This window comes from Girardinichthys multiradiatus, chromosome 9 (assembly GCF_021462225.1).
Source record: "Girardinichthys multiradiatus isolate DD_20200921_A chromosome 9, DD_fGirMul_XY1, whole genome shotgun sequence".
Taxonomy (NCBI): domain Eukaryota; kingdom Metazoa; phylum Chordata; class Actinopteri; order Cyprinodontiformes; family Goodeidae; genus Girardinichthys; species Girardinichthys multiradiatus.
In genome coordinates, this window is record NC_061802.1 from 38,778,795 (window position 1) to 38,796,228 (window position 17,434).

The 17,434-nt window shown below is 38.0% G+C and overlaps 1 protein-coding gene across 1 annotated transcript; it reads right to left on the reverse strand.

Annotated features, from left to right (window-relative positions):
• Positions 1–576: 576 nt before the first annotated feature.
• On the reverse strand, positions 577–11,015 carry cltrn (collectrin, amino acid transport regulator). The gene is made up of 6 exons (XM_047374784.1): positions 10,783–11,015; positions 10,308–10,366; positions 4,646–4,728; positions 4,417–4,533; positions 2,586–2,780; positions 577–2,499 (listed from the first exon to the last, which is right to left on the reverse strand). Exons 1-6 carry the CDS (start codon positions 10,847–10,849, stop codon positions 2,367–2,369), a joined length of 654 nt encoding a protein of 217 aa, XP_047230740.1. The 5' UTR covers positions 10,850–11,015; the 3' UTR covers positions 577–2,366.
• Positions 11,016–17,434: the final 6,419 nt, after the last annotated feature.

Below are 17,434 nucleotides of genomic sequence, written 5' to 3' on the forward strand. Positions count from 1 at the left end.
GGTTGAAAAGTTCAAGGGGGCCGAAAGTTTTGGCAAGGCACTGTAACTAAAACAGATGGCATAAATCTGACTAGCCTGTTAGCCTCCACCACCAGAATTGATTTCCTTTCCAACAAGCTCACAGTGATGACATCTTCCTTCTGCAGGTAAGGGAACTATTACCGATATTAATTTTGCTGAACCTCATTTTAAAAATTTGAACTAACCCTTTAAATAGTTCCATTATTTGATGGTACAGCAGCCTGAGATCTCACTAATCTAACTTCTAGACAACTTCTCTCTTTCAGACTGCCAAGTGAAGGGATTGCTTTCTTACTTCTCTCCTCTGGTGTTGACTGAAATGATGGTGATGATATAGACCATTATATTCATAACAGCGAGTGATATAATAGTTCTGCAGGAGAAATCTTTATTTGAAAATCATATTAATGATACTTATGAACCAGACCCTGTGGTTTTTGTAACTTCACAAGATTACTGAAGATGTTTGATTATGAAACCTACCCTTTCCAGTCCTCTTCTTCCATGTGTTTTATTATGGGCACATTTCCCTGAAAGCCATGCAGCACTCTCACATACGGTTCAGATAATTTAATGTAGACATACAGAACACATCTAAAGGATGAATTAGATTATACAAGAAAATACAAATGAATGTGCTATAAAGAGATCTGTTCAGTTGCCTTATGCCCTTAGTGATGTCAACAGAGGCATGTGCGGTTGGACGCAGGTTATAAAAGAGTACATTTTATCTGGATTAAAAAATTATTATTAATTAAAAAACTGTAAAACAAATAGAACAATTTATGACTAGTTTTTACTTGGGTTACAAACCATATCTACTTTAAATTGGGATTTGGAAAAATCTGGATATTATTTTACATCTTTTGAATCCCAGTAGAAACAACATCAGTTGCTCTTCAAACATTAGGAAGTCATCCACACAACCCAGGTTGAATCCGTGCCTCAGGTTGGGCATTTCTAATGTCATATTATTCCTTCTGGTAGAGCTTGACAAAGCTACACACTGTTAAACAAAGCTGCAGATGGAGTTTTTGGAGTAACAGATTGCTGGCATCTATGAATAATTTGATTTCCGGAGTTATATGCCACTGTATTAGGACACTCTCATGTTGCCTCCCCAGTTATTCTCTGAACCAGGCTCTCAAACAGTTCTTGACTCAGAATTTAATTTGGATGAACATCTAGTCAAGGTTAGTCGTCACAGTCCTCAAAATGAGCCAAAGAGTAATCCCTTTTGGCATAAAACTGCTGAACGTCCAGGATGTGATTCTTGACTTGGGAAAAGAAGCTAGGGTGCAATGATGTTTATGCAATGATCCGACATCTTCTGATGTCATTCTGTTTCCATTTCACATTTGTTGTTGTTTCTCATTTTGTTAATTTTTCACAGGGTCACGGAATAATTGTTATAGCTTAGTTGTAATAATAATAGTAATAGAAACTGAGTTATGTTCAATTTTTACATGTTTTTAAGTCAGGTGGGTTTCTCTGTTTATAATGCGCTCTCACAAATGAACAGCAGGGGGCATTGTAGCGGAAGATGTATACAATTTTTTTCACTGAACTCACTTAGACTCTTTCTGGTTTACACAGTGCCTAACAACAGTATTCATACCCCTTCAACTTTTTCACGTGTTGTAACATGACAACCACAAACAGTGTATTTATTTGTGATCTTCAGCATCAGGCTATGGGGGATGCTTGTCAACATTGATGGGAAAATAAATAAAGCTACGGAACATACAGCCGAAGCTACAACAGAATGGTTTAGACGAGACCATTCATGTATTACAATGGCCTAGTCTGCAAAAGTTGAAAAGTGAAATTTGCGGATGTTCTCCATTGAATCTGACTGAGCTTTTGTTGTTTTGTCACATAAAATCTGAATTAAAATTTAATTAAATCACAAAGTTTTTGTAACATGACAGTAACCTGAAAACCAAGGCTTGTTTAAGCTCTTTAATTTCCTGTCTTAAATTATTATTGTTAATTGTTTTGCTATGAAGGGTATTCTTTTATAATGCAACTACAGACACCGTGTCACAGAGAAATCTTTCATATAAATCCAGGTATCATCGCCCATAAGAAGACATGTTTTGATAAAGAACAGGTATCAAATTATACAAGGGTTTATGTGCTGGGGTTGGCAGTAATGAAAGTAAGTGCTTTGCTGATAACATCCAAGAATAAAAATAGAAGCATAATCAGTTCTGCAGTATCAGTATCATGGTTGTACCATGATTTTTCACATTCCTAAAACATTACTGTGTCCAACGGGTTTTAAAAGGCTGCAGCTTAACATTATTTTTCCTTACATGAAGGACTCATCTTGTAGATTTTTTTTACATTTGTGTGTTTGGTTCATCATCTGAGAATGAAGCGTTATAAACACCATCACTTCTGTTTCGGTTTTCCACTGTTTTCACCCGTTCCTCTTCATCATCGTCCTCCTCATCTGTCTTCTGGTTCTTCTTGCTGGAGTAAAAGCCAAACAAGATCAGACTCAGTTATCAGATTAAATCAGAACAATCAGCCTAATTTATCAACAATCAGCAGCTTACCGTTTCTTTTGCACCACCGTGGAGACAAGCAGAAAGACGATGCCGGCAGCAATCAGACCTATTACCACCCCAAACACGATGAGCCACGGAGGGGTTGCAGGTATGAAGGGGGCTGCCAGGGTGGGCAGTGCGCCGACAAACTCCATAGTTGTATCAGAGAGCAGGAGGGCGCTGTTGATACGGTTCCTGGACTTTCTTTTGAGCAAAGAAAAAAAAAGTTTCAAAGGATTTTTTTCCAGACAAAGTGATTACTTCATAAATCGCGTCCCCTCTGACTGATTCAATAATATCCATTCAGTCAAAGAAAACAAAAGTAAGGTAGACATTTGTAGCCCAATACTTAGATTTCTGTTGCATAATATTGCTGCAAATAGATCATAGGTCTCATTTTGCTGTTCAAGCAGACAGACATTGAAAACAGAAGTAGATCAAATTCCAAGGCAAAAACAGGTGAGACGGTGTATGGAGCTAAATTGGGGCAATAAGGTTTGTTCAGAAGAAAAATATTTGAACCTTAAAAATAAAAGTTTGTTCAAAAGAAAAATATTTGAACCTGAAAAATTCTTTTGTACCTGCCCAAAAAAAATCTGAAAACTGGAAAAAAAAGTTTTGCAACTGAAAAAAAAACCAGATGTGAAACTGGTAAAAAAAAAAGTTCAAAACTACTTTTCAGATTCAAGTTTTTTTTTTTCAAACTTACAATGAATGACTTCAAAGGTTAAGCGCTGCACATTTATACACTCACAGGCCACTTTATTAGGTACACCTGTCCAACTGCTCGTTAAGCAAATTTCTAATCTGCCAATTACATGGCAGAAACTCAATGCATTTAGACATGTAGACATGGTCAAGACAATCTGCTGCAGTTCAAACCGAGCATCAGAATGGGAAAGAAAGGTGATTTAAGTTACTTTAAACGGCATCTTCATGGGTGGCGGGAAATAAGGTGGGCAGACCCAGAACATGCTGGAGAGTTTGTACATCCCTTCTGTAATCCCCCAAAATGAAATAAACTGGAGAATGTAGCCAGGGAAAGAGATGTCAGTGAAAGAAAGAAAGAAAGAAAGAAAAAACAGTCTTCCTACATTCGTGTATGTTACTGATCTCAGAAATACTTTTTTACTGTTTTCTAATTATAATAAATATTAGAATTGCAAAATAATATCACACGTGACCTCTGGCCTCATTAGGAAGGAAGGTGACTTGGTGTGAAATTTGCAAATCAACAGAAGCAAAAGACCTTGTGAAACAAGTCCAGTGCTGTACCCCCATTAGATAAAAGGCCACTCAGAGATGTAGAAGTCATTAAGACCTTAATTTTTGGAGACATCTTGTGGTCTAATTAAACCAAAACTGAACCGAGCAATGTTACATTTGAAGGAAAAATGTAAATGCTTGCAAGTCCCCAACTATGAAGCACAGGAGAAGCAGCTCATGCTCTGTTGATATTTTGCAGGAGGAGGGACTGGTGCAATTCACAAAATAGATAGTATCATAAAATAACATTATGTGAAAATGTGGAAGCCACATCGGTCAGGAATTTAACACTTGGGCACAAATAAGTCTTCCAAATGGACAATGACCCTAAGCATACCATCAAATCAGTTACAAAGTGGCTTAACAATAACAAAGCCAATGTTTTGGAGGGACAAATCACAAATTCAGTCAGGAGGAATGGGCCAAAATTCCAGCAAACTATTATATGAAGCTTCTGGAAGATCACTCAAAGTTTCTGATCTGATAGTGAGGAGAAAAATTCATGTGTTTTCCTATATTAATGTCTGCAAATGGTTAAACAAGCCAACTACACTTCTGAATCATGTGTGATTACCTGACAGCCATCTCCACATTTGCTTTGTCTATAAGGAGCAGCGGGTTGGCAGGTGACGTAACCACAAACCAAAAGGACACTCTGGGAGTCTCATTACACACGAGGACATCTGACACGCTGGATAAGGACCACAAGACAATAAACACCATGTCAACCACACAAACCATGACTCAGACATCTCATAAAGGTTAAATAAAACCCAAAAACCAGAATGTGGAGATGTTCTTACCTAAATTCTTGTTTCAGGTGAATGCTCATGGCATAAGCAATGGCAGCTTGGAAGAAGAACTTTTCATTTCTATTCCACTCATACTGTAATATGAACAACATAATAAAAATTAGCGTTTGTTTTAAGCCATCTCTCATCCATACGTACTGGTCCTGTTCATGTCTAAATGGGCTCTGGAGGGACTTTTTTCCAGACAATGTCATGTGTGTCAGTGTCATGTGTGTCAGATACACATTTAACCCCTAACCCCCGATTGCTCTGTTTGGAGTTGTAGAGTAAATGGTAAAACTAACCAAGAAAAAGCAATACGTTCTGTCTCTCTTCTTGCCAGATAGACTATTCTGCTCAGGTTGAGGGATGCCTCTCCTCCCACTTACACACAGTGGCTGATCGACATCAAGTCCAGTTTAAGGATGGAGAAAGTCAGATTTCACTCCAACATAAAGGTGGTAAGTTTCAGAAGGTTTGGGGTCCTTTCCTAAAACTATTTCATATTCTGTGACAAGGCTATTGTTCTTTTTACTTGAAGTGATGCGGTTGATTGGTTCAATAGTGGGTTGATTTCTTTCTTACTCCGGCAGTGATGGGAGAAGGATTCTTTTGCTGTTTCTTGATTTAATTTGTCAATGTCATTTTCAACCTTTACATGCATGTAGATGTTTCAATGCTGACTATTTAGCAATTTTGTATACAATTAAAAGTTCCAATAAAATTATTTTGAATAACAAAAAAAGAGTAAATTGATTTTTACATTTTTTAGGAAATGTCTTTGCACTTTTATTTAGGAAAGTGCAAACACAATGATCCAAATTCAGGATATGTAGATATTTGGTCAGTCTTTAAAAAAATTATTTTACTTTTACATTTTATGTCAGCAAAAAAACACAGGAACAAAGCTGTTCTACATCATCTGCTCTCCCAATAAAGCTTAAAATGTTAGGTTTCTTGAGGAAGACATCTACCATTCGCTGTGAAAGGTACTTCAGAAGATTTCAGTTTTTCAACAGCTCATTACTTCCTTTGACATGTTTGTTCTATTTTCTTCTGCTTGAGTGCTTACATTGGTCATAACACATGCTGCTATAAAGTTGTTGTGTTCATGTTGTGTTTATGGCGTCAAATTGCTCAGCCTTAATGCTGCGTGCACAAATGTGCAAATTACCCATGCCATGCGCATTACATTTATTTTTTCTTGCTTATTTTTTCAAGTCATCTCACACAAAATGAGAAACGCATAAAGGGAAAAGGTAGAACTCATTAGAAACAGATCCAGCATTCTTCCAATGCATGGGCTGCCTCCACCGATGTTTCTCTTATGTAACCCCGTTCTAGCTCTGATGCTGGATTTTGAACTGTGTGCAGATAACAGAACATATGGTTCATTTCCAGATGGATGCACTTGCTGTAATTAGCTAAAAGATTTTGATCCCCATCATGATTTTTATAAGGTGAGCATCCTAAGGATCAGGCATTGGTCAGAGCCTTATGATTCCTCAGTGTTTCTGGCTCAAAATAATCATTTCTTTTCTAAAGGAAAAAATATACATTATTACAAATATAAGTTATTTATTATCTGAAACATCACAAATGCATAAAGTAATCATTAATTTTAGACTAGGTAAGTACATTTTGTTTATATAGTGCTATTAAAGATAAACTTTACAAAAGATTTAATAGCAAAATAAAAAAGACACAAATATGTCTCTCGGGTGAGCCTGGGAACGCCTTGGGCTCCCCCTGGAGGAGCTGGAGGAGGTGTCTGGAGAGAGGGACGTCTGGGCGTCTCTGCTGAGTCTGCTGCCCCCGCGACCCGATAAGCGGAAAACGACGAGTACGACGACAAATATAAAAATATGAAATCAAATTGTAATATAAGTGATATAGATAAATAATAAAATCAAGAAATTTAAATAAGAAACAATGCTACCCAATGCCAGTGTAAACAGAGGAGTTTGCTGCTTCTTGAGCAAGTTCACTGAGTCAACAGAATGTAAGCAGAAACGCAAAGACAGCAAAGGCTCTATTGCATTGATTTAGAGAGAGATCACACACAGTGATTTATACAACAGAAAAAAACAAAACAGAAATGCATCAAGCAGCATCACCATGCTGTTGGGACCACAGCCATGTGCCGGCCAAATACCGGATACACAAACAGCAATTCCTTCCTACTTAACTTAGTGCATATGATCGTGGGATCGTATGACACTCTTGGATCCAGTTTGAAGAGTTATGTCTATTTTCCAGCAAAGAGACATTAACACGCTGTGTCCCTCCGTCCAGTTCCACTGGGAACCTGCATGAAAAAGGTCAGTTTGTTGCAAAAGCGGGGTTTTTATTCGGACTGTGACGTCACGGGAAGTTCGCTGTTACCCCCGTTTCTGCCTGTGCTGGAAGAAGGTTAATGCGATTTATTTTGAAAGTTCCAGAAAAGTTCTTATCATGTTGTACCCATGGCTGTGGTCCCAACAATGCAGTGCTTCAAACATCCCAACCAAAACCCAGAACTGTATTCTGTACTGAACAGGGAGCCAGTGGTGAGAGATCAGTAGGCTGACATTAGGAGGATCCAATCAGAAGCCTAGCAGTTGCATTTTGGATGAGCCACATGAGATCCAGAGAAGCATTACTGAGAAAAGTTAAAACAAATTGGTAAGGTTAAATTAAAAGAAGAAACTAATTAAAAGAAGAAACTATCTGACAGGTAAAGACAAGACTGAGATGTGATTTAGGCTATGATTTAATGACTGATATGCAGTAACAGAAACCACCTTGGTTGATTGAGCTAATTTTGACAAATCGCCAAAAGCCTCTGAGGCTGATTGTGGCAAAGATTTATAGTCGCTCCCCAGCAGACTTTGAGCTGTGCTTGCTGCATAGGATTTATTTTTAAGATTCTGAAAAGTTTCATTATTCAGATCAGACTCCTTAAGGAATATTATGTTGCACAGACAGAAAAGATGACTTCCATCTAAAGCCGAATAAGGGTTGGTTGGGAGGTTGTGAAGTGTGGGGTTGTACACAATAAGGTCATTTGCTTTTTGGAAATGAAACATTAAAAATGGTAAAACACATTTATACTATACATGGTAGAAGAGAAGAAAAAGCCCCTACAAATGAATGCCAAGTCTTAATTCTTCAGCTGCTGGAACTGAAAAGCTTGGAAATCAGTGGTCTAAATAACTTTAAAAAGTGGTTGTAACGTGAAAAGAGAATAGTTGGTCACTTAAAGAAGTTAACTGGTGTCTAAATGCAGTTGAAAGGTGGTTGAGGTTGATCAAATGGAGCAACTGGGCCCGATTTACAGGTCCTTCTCAAAATATTAGTATATTGTGATAAAGTTCATTATTTTCCATAATGTCATGATGAAAATTGAACATTCATATATTTTAGATTCATTGCACACTAACTGAAATATTTCAGGTCTTTTATTGTCTTAATACGGATGATTTTGGCATACAGCTCATGAAAACCCAAAATCCCTATCTCACAAAATTAGCATATTTCATCCGACCAATAAAAGAAAAGTGTTTTTAATACAAAAAACGTCAACCTTCAAATAATCATGTACAGTTATGCACTCAATACTTGGTCGGGAATCCTTTTGCAGAAATGACTGCTTCAATGTGGCGTGGCATGGAGGCAATCAGCCTGTGGCACTGCTGAGGTCTTATGGAGGCCCAGGATGCTTCGATAGCGGCCTTTAGCTCATCCAGAGTGTTGGGTCTTGAGTCTCTCAACGTTCTCTTCACAATATCCCACAGATTCTCTATGGGGTTCAGGTCAGGAGAGTTGGCAGGCCAATTGAGCACAGTGATACCATGGTCAGTAAACCATTTACCAGTGGTTTTGGCACTGTGAGCAGGTGCCAGGTCGTGCTGAAAAATGAAATCTTCATCTCCATAAAGCTTTTCAGCAGATGGAAGCATGAAGTGCTCCAAAATCTCCTGATAGCTAGCTGCATTGACCCTGCCCTTGATAAAACACAGTGGACCAACACCAGCAGCTGACACGGCACCACAGACCATCACTGACTGTGGGTACTTGACACTGGACTTCTGGCATTTTGGCATTTCCTTCTCTCCAGTCTTCCTCCAGACTCTGGCACCTTGATTTCTGAATGACATGCAGAATTTGCTTTCATCCGAAAAAAGTACTTTGGACCACTGAGCAACAGTCCAGTGCTGCTTCTCTGTAGCCCGGGTCAGGCGCTTCTGCCGCTGTTTCTGGTTCAAAAGTGGCTTGACCTGGGGAATGCGGCACCTGTAGCCCATTTCCTGCACACGCCTGTGCACGGTGGCTCTAGATGTTTCTACTCCAGACTCAGTCCACTGCTTCCGCAGGTCCCCCAAGGTCTGGAATCGGCCCTTCTCCACAATCTTCCTCAGGGTCCGGTCACCTCTTTTCGTTGTGCAGCGTTTTCTGCCACCCTTTTTCCTTCCCACAGACTTCCCACTGAGGTGCCTTGATACAGCACTCTGGGAACAGCCTATTTGTTCAGAAATGTCTTTCTGTGTCTTACCCTCTTGCTTGAGGGTGTCAATAGTGGCCTTCTGGACAGCAGTCAGGTCGGCAGTCTTACCCATGATTGGGGTTTTGAGTGATGAACCAGGCTGGGAGTTTTAAAGGCCTCAGGGATCTTTTGCAGGTGTTTAGAGTTAACTCGTTGATTCAGATGATTAGGTTCATAGCTCGTTTAGAGACCCTTTTAATGATATGCTAATTTTGTGAGATAGGAATTTTGGGTTTTCATGAGCTGTATGCCAAAATCATCCGTATTAAGACAATAAAAGACCTGAAATATTTCAGTTAGTGTGCAATGAATCTAAAATATATGAATGTTAAATTTTCATCATGACATTATGGAAAATAATGAACTTTATCACAATATGCTAATATTTTGAGAAGGACCTGTATGTTTAGATTAAGTTCAGACAGGATTAATGACTGATAAATAGATTTCTTGAGCTAAATGAAAATAAGGACTGGCCAACTTGAAATGGTTGTGAAAAAGGTGTCCATGGATGCCCAATGTTAGGAGGGGAGTATTAGTGTCACGGAGTGACATTTTTGGACTCTGTTTGTGGCTTTGTGTTTGTTTACCTTTTGCTTAGATGTTTCTATTTTGGTTTTTATATCATGTTTTCTTTTCTCCCTCTTCTGCCTCCTAGTGTTTACTTCTTAAATTATTTTTTTATGGTTGTTTTCTTATTACTTTGTGTGGTTTATCAATATTATTATTATTGTAATTATTATAGTTCTTGGTCTTCCCTGGATTCTCTAGTTTTATTTCTCTTTAGTATCTTTGTGTTTAATTGTGTTTTATTATTTGTTCCTTTGCACTCTTCTTGTTTACTAGTTTATTTTCTGTTTCCTTTCCAGTTAATTCAGTCAGTGTGACTGAATTAACCACATCGTGACAATTTGAGCATATACCCTCAGGTTGTCTGCTTCCAACAGGAGGCAGACAATCTTTGGATTGGTATGCATGTTCTGTTGATCAAATGCCTCAAGAATCCAGTTTTTATCTCAGGATGTAACAGATAAGAATTAAAGTTCATGGAGACACTTTGGTGCAGCAGGATATTTATATATATTTGAATGTTCTCAGTGAGTTAAGTCTTTTTGAAGAAGGTGCACTAAAATTGAAATATGTACATACAGCTTCCTCTCCCAGAGCAGTTTTGATGCTGAGTCGAACATTGAAGCCCTCTGGAGCATCTGAAGGAAAAAAAGAAGTATTTTTAAAGGATGTTTTAAATTTCTGTCCCAGCTTCAGTGGGTCTATTATCTTCTGAGTCCACATTCAAGCACTTTAGCTGAATTCAACATAATTCCACTTGCTCAGACTTAATCAATCCTACAGTGCCACTATGAACCAATAAGGATTTTGGCATCATTGCAGACAAGCAATGCAACTGTTTGTAAAGAGGCAAACCTCTGAGTTATGTCCCTAATCTGTGTGTTCCAGTAAAATTGATTAAAATCTGAATTCCATACTGACTGGACAAAAAACTAGGTAATAAAGTCTCTGAATAAAGACTAATGTAAAATAGTGCACTAGTTTAATTTCAGTAATATGTAAAACTCAAATGGAGATTATTTGACGAAGAGTTTGAATTTAACTAATCACTCACCTGGTTGACAGAGCATTTCAGCCAAAACAGATGGAAAGCAGAGGAAGAAGAAGATCTTTTCCAACATGTTTCCAGGTGAAACAAACCAAAGCAGGCGAAACTCTCAGTTTTCTGTGTTTCTAGGAGGTCAGCAGAAACTTCAGTGGATAAAGTCTATGTTTAATGGTTAATCCTGGACACACCTGAACTTATTTGTCCACCTCTGAGGAAAAGTGTGCTGCTCTTTGTTCGGACTTCCTGAAGGAGCTAGAGTCTGCTAATAAAGTGAGAGGGGCTGGGAGGGGCTGGGGGAGTGGTGGGGGGAACCACAATGCTTCAGTTTACTTTGCACAGCAGCGTGTGTGACCCAAGGTTCCAGACGGTTGATAAAAATTAGCAGTATTCAGCCTGTATTCTAGAAAACATGCTCTGTCTCAGAGAAAACTGGAAAAGCATTACGGCATCCAACCAAACCTGCTTACTAAAAATTAAGCCTTATTTGTTCTGAAGCCAAAACTTGGTTTGGATAAAACTCACCCTAATTATAGTTTGAGTCAGACCCAGCTCTGTTCTTTTGCCAGAGATAGGTTGTACTGTTCTGGTTCTCCTTGCTGGTAGCTCTGATCTTGAATTATTATCCCATTCAAAGCTCACACCTAACACATTCCTTTCAGCCCTGCAGGTTCAAAAAAATAAATAAATCTGAAAGACAGCAGAAAATCTCGGTGAATCATTGAAATCTCTTTGACCAGATAAGACGTGCATTTGAAGTTAATCATTCATCTCACCGTGACAGCTTTTTGGAAAATTTCTGAACCACTTCATAGTGATTCCTGCTTTTCAGCGATTAGAAAGATACTACGCTGACACAGGTTACATTCCAGCGACAGCAAACTGTATCCTTGGTGTAAAGTCCAACCCATAATTAACCATGAAACTGTGAACCTACAATAAAAGATCTTTGCTCCTATAAAATGTTTTACAGAAAACAGGAAACACACAAGATGAAGATGCATTTACCGTACTCATACCTTTTCACATTTTATCACTTTACAACTACAAACCTTAATGTGTTTCACTGCGATTTGATTTGTCTGACCATTGCAAAGTGTTGCATAACTGAGTAGCGAAAAACTCAGTCAGATTTGATTGAGAGTGCCTTTGAAAATCTGTTCTCAAATGTTCCCACAAATTCTCACCGTCTCTCCCTGCAGGGTGCGGCTGGCTGGTGTGTTCCTGCAGCTTCAGCTCATTCAGTCACTATTTCTTCAAAACCTCTTAATTTATTTAGCCAAGTTTAATAAGTAAATGCAGCCAAGTTTGCTTTTGAGTAAAAGTCACTGGATGTTTACGTTCAGATTAAATTGAAGGCCGATAATGTGGTTAATAAAAAATGAAGTGTTGACATTTATCGACACTTTTCTTTACCAACATTTTGAGTTCTCGAATTGTGGTCTTGTGGTCAAACAAAATCAATCTGAGGGCCACAAATGGCACCTGGGCCCCACTTTGGACATCCTTAGTCTAACTGGTTTTCTTCTAGATTGTCCTAACGAGCTTCCATGTCCCCAGTGAAGAAGGATTCCCACAGGATGATGCTGCCACCACCATGTTTCATGGTTGGTTTAGATTTATACTCAATTACAGTTAAATTAAAGATAGATTCTATTCAGATGAATGAAACTTCTGAAGGCAGTTGGGTACACTGGATATCATTTAGGGTTATCAGAGAAATGAGGACTGAACACTTTGCAAATTCTTAATTGTAAAAAAAACTTAAAATCATGTCACATTCTTCTTTACTTTCACATTTATGTGATTCTTGGTGTTAGTTTATGATATAAAGTCCCTAAAAAATACAATAATTTATTTAGTCTTACTATACCCAGAGACAAACATATCGGGGTCAATGTGCACAAGTACAGGACGTAATGGTAAGCTGGCAACAAAACCAGAGGGTCTGACTCTGACTGAGGTGAGTTACTGGGCGGATGAGAGACAGCTTAGGAAGAGCAGGAAGCTGAGACACTGAAGGAAGGAACTGGTTACATCAGCAAACAGAAAACGATTACAAACAGAAAATGGTAAACACTGAAACAGAAATGCAAACACAGAAACTCTAAATCCTACAGAACATCACAGCAACCGTTTTTAGATTGCTTGTCAAATGTCATTGCTGACATCTTTCCTGCTTGGCATTGTGAAGCCAAATGTATCATTGCACAAAGTTGTTGTATTTATATATTTTAAAATGTCCCACTACTATTTATTTATTTATTAATGAAAAGTCTAAACTCATATTTTAACCTGCTATGCATGCATATTTACAGCTATAAACTATATTGCTTTTCTAAATGTACTCACTTTTACACCACAGAACACATTCACCTTTCCACACATATAAACGCACACATTGATTTTTAGATTTGAAGGCAGTGTGGGGTTTAGTGTCTATGTCAGTGTGTGGTGATGAGGAAAACTCATCTTCTCTTCTAGCTCTTAGCATTTGTTAGGATGGATTTGAATAATTTCAAAGATAGGCAATTTTGTAGAAAATAATGTTTCTGTTATTTTACAATGAAAATGACTTCAGTTGGACCAGTATTGAAGTTTGCTGTTAAAATTTATAAAACAGAGATTGTTGACCTATCAAATTTGTCATCGTTGTTGGACCATTTGTTTGCTTCTATACCTCCCAGTGTCATCTGCTACTATATACCCCAGTATGGTCTGCTACCACAACTCCCAGGAGGAATTGCACGAAATTTTCCTCTGTTTTTTTGTTCCAGTCGACTGCTGACAGTCCGTCATATTTTCCTCTATTGCCAAAGGAGGAATGCGGCTGTCTTTGAGTTTGTTACGGACACATGACAAACTCCCCCCTCTTCCCCTGCTCCAGAGAAGATGACACCAAGTAATCCCGTTTTGTTTTATTTCTATTAGAAATAGCTTCGGCAGGATAGAGTAGGATTTTAGGGCGATTTAGAATTGCCACTTATAGTACAATGTGTTCTAAGTGGTGTGTGTATGCAATGTCTTATTAAAACTTTGATTGCTGTTGGACTCTGAAAGCCACCACACTTTGAAGCTGTGCTTGTCTCACTGTGTTTGAACACCTGAGCGCAGACTCAGGTGAACTTAAAGTTGGACTGCTAGAACTTCATGGTGGAACACTCACAGTTCCATTGTCTTCACTCTTAGTGTTTTTCCACTGGTTGTTGCCTAAAGGTTTTATGACCTTTTATGTTTCACTGAGCTCCAACTTTGGGGGTTTTATGACTGCAGCTTGGTGCAGGCCGCTCCCAAAGCCTTGCTTAGTACCATATTTTCTCTTGTTTTGCTATAACTGCTGGTTTGACTTCATACACACTCAATTTTGTTTAACTTGTTTAGTTAGTTATTTTACCCCTTTTGTGTAGAATTTTTGCATGCTTGATTAAGGGAAGATTACTGAATCAGAATAGCGAGATGTATCAGGGCTGTTTATTTAATACATATTCAGGTAAATCAGTGGTGGATACTGGTCTTTCAAGGAGGGGAAGCTCAATTTCAAGATCGTTGATTCGCTCATTCGCTCATTTCGCTGTCAATCAAAAAGAGATTCAGCCTCAGACAGATCATTCAATCATCATGCAGAAGCTGAGCGTCCGATGGACGGGACAAAGCCCAGCATTTTTGCTTCACTATTGAACTCACTGTTTAAAGCCCTGTGAAGCTGCGGGAATGAGTGAGAGGAAAGCTGCGTCGTTACCAGTTATAAGAAGCTAATTTTGAACAAAAGTTGAGCGCGTTGTAGCGCATATTTAGTCAATGACATGTACATACAACAGTATATATTTGATCACTTATTGTTTTTGAGATTTTAGGGGAAGCTGAGCTTCCCTTGCAGTCTTAGAGCAATCGCCACTGACATAGATAAAGAGACAGCGTTTGTGTTTATTTTGAGCAAGAGAGATTTGTCTGTAAAAATAAGGTCAAAGTTCCCCCATCTTCGGTGAAGCAGTTGATTAAACAGTGACATCTAGTAATAGTTATCAATTATTACTGAGAATTTAATAATTCTAATTATCAAAGGCCTTGAGCCATAATTACAACACCAGAGGACATCTCTGATTTCGATTCGTAAGTAATGATTTTTGGTTAAGAAATTATTCTTTTTCAAATTATGAATTTATATTATAATTCTTGATAAATATTAATTAATCGATCATCAGAATTCTTACATCGTACTTTAGATCAGTGGCTGTTCTGTAGCTACATGTTGTAATTATGACTTCTTAAGAGCAATTCTTATTTCGTCAATGTCATTTTGCGTGTCATGGGTTTATCACATCAACATGCCAAAGACTAGAGATGAAAATTAACCTGGATGGCTAAATTTGGCACATATATATGTAGTAGCCATGTCTCTTTTAAATAAACAAATGCAAAAAATAACAAAATTGGACAAGGTTTTTGTTTTTTTAAATGAAAAACGTGCAACATGTCCTCGCAATAAAGTCACAGCCAAAAATCTACAGCAGTCCCAAAAGCATTGTCCTACCTCCATTATGTACATCAATATTTTGATAGTATTTTTATTCTTTGTGAAAATGTGCATATTAGTAAAGGTATGCTCGATGTATTTTTGTTTAACAAAAATTAATGAAAAGAATTTACAAAAACAAATACGGCTGCAGAGGAGTGGCCTATATAGAAAATTACACAGGGAGGGGCAGGAACAAAGAAAGAATTTCATTAAAATTATTTCTAAACAAACATATACAGACAGTAGATCATAAAAGTGCATGCATCCCGTTTAAGGTGCCAGATTTTGTGCAGTAAATAATTCCTAAACTTTTTCCATGTATATTGTGATCTATACTCAGCACAATTTAACTGAAAAACAAAGAAATCTGAAAAGTAAGATTAGGGTGTGCACACTAATACTTTGCTGAAGCGCTTTTTGGTTCAATTTCCCCATTCAGTCTTTACTGCTAGGAATCTACGAGTCTACCAAATATAAAGGAAAATCTATGTTTGGATTTTAGCTACCAAAAATAATTTTAGTAACCTGAAACACGAAAAGTTTGTGGTCAGTGTGTGGTGATGAGGAAAACTCATCTTCTCTTCTAGCTCTTAGCATTTGTTAGGATGGATTTGAATAATTTCAAAGATAGGCAATTTTGTAGAAAATAATGTTTCTGTTATTTTACAATGAAAATGACTTCAGTTGGACCAGTATTGAAGTTTGCTGTTAAAATTTATAAAACAGAGATTGTTGACCTATCAAATTTGTCATCGTTGTTGGACCATTTGTTTGCTTCTATACCTCCCAGTGTCATGTGCTACTATATACCCCAGTATGGTCTGCTACCACAACTCCCAGGAGGAATTGCACGAAATTTTCCTCTGTTTTTTTGTTCCAGTCGACTGCTGACAGTCCGTCATATTTTCCTCTTTTGCCAAAGGAGGAATGCGGCTGTCTTTGAGTTTGTTACGGACGCATGACAAACTCCCCCCTCTTCCCCTGCTCCAGAGAAGATGACACCAAGTAATCCCGTTTTGTTTTATTTCTATTAGAAATAGCTTCGGCAGGATAGAGTAGGATTTTAGGGCGATTTAGAATTGCCACTTATAGTACAATGTGTTCTAAGTGGTGTGTGTATGCAATGTCTTATTAAAACTTTGATTGCTGTTGGACTCTGAAAGCCACCACACTTTGAAGCTGTGCTTGTCTCACTGTGTTTGAACACCTGAGCGCAGACTCAGGTGAACTTAAAGTTGGACTGCTAGAACCTCATGGTGGAACACTCACAGTTCCATTGTCTTCACTCTTAGTGTTTTTCCACTGGTTGTTGCCTAAAGGTTTTATGACCTTTTATGTTTCACTGAGCTCCAACTTTGGGGGTTTTATGACTGCAGCTTGGTGCAGGCCGCTCCCAAAGCCTTGCTTAGTACCATATTTTCTCTTGTTTTGCTATAACTGCTGGTTTGACTTCATACACACTCAATTTTGTTTAACTTGTTTAGTTAGTTATTTTACCCCTTTTGTGTAGAATTTTTGCATGCTTGATTAAGGGAAGATTACTGAATCAGAATAGCGAGATGTATCAGGGCTGTTTATTTAATACATATTCAGGTAAATCAGTGGTGGATACTGGTCTTTCAAGGAGGGGAAGCTCAATTTCAAGATCGCTGATTCGCTCATTTCGCTGTCAATCAAAAAGGGATTCAGCCTCAGACAGATCATTCAATCATCATGCAGAAGCTGAGCGTCCGATGGACGGGACAAAGCCCAGCATTTTTGCTTCACTATTGAACTCACTGTTTAAAGCCCTGTGAAGCTGCGGGAATGAGTGAGAGGAAAGCTGCGTCGTTACCAGTTATAAGAAGCTAATTTTGAACAAAAGTTGAGCGCGTTGTAGCGCATATTTAGTCAATGACATGTACATACAACAGTATATATTTGATCACTTATTGTTTTTGAGATTTTAGGGGAAGCTGAGCTTCCCTTGCAGTCTTAGAGCATTGTCCTACCTCCATTATGTACATCAATATTTTGATAGTATTTTTATTCTTTGTGAAAATGTGCATATTAGTAAAGGTATGCTCGATGTATTTTTGTTTAACAAAAATTAATGAAAAGAATTTACAAAAACAAATACGGCTGCAGAGGAGTGGCCTATATAGA

Excerpts from the sequence above, each read along its gene's own strand:
- cltrn (XM_047374784.1), bottom strand. The coding sequence starts at position 10,849 with ATGTTGGAAAAGATCTTCTTCTTCCTCTGCTTTCCATCTGTTTTGGCT. Across the intron at positions 4,729-10,307 it reads CTGCTCTGGGAGAGGAAGCT|TATGAGTGGAATAGAAATGA; the intron begins GTATGTACATAT and ends TTCATATTACAG. Across the intron at positions 4,534-4,645 it reads CACCTGAAACAAGAATTTAG|CGTGTCAGATGTCCTCGTGT; the intron begins GTAAGAACATCT and ends GTCCTTATCCAG.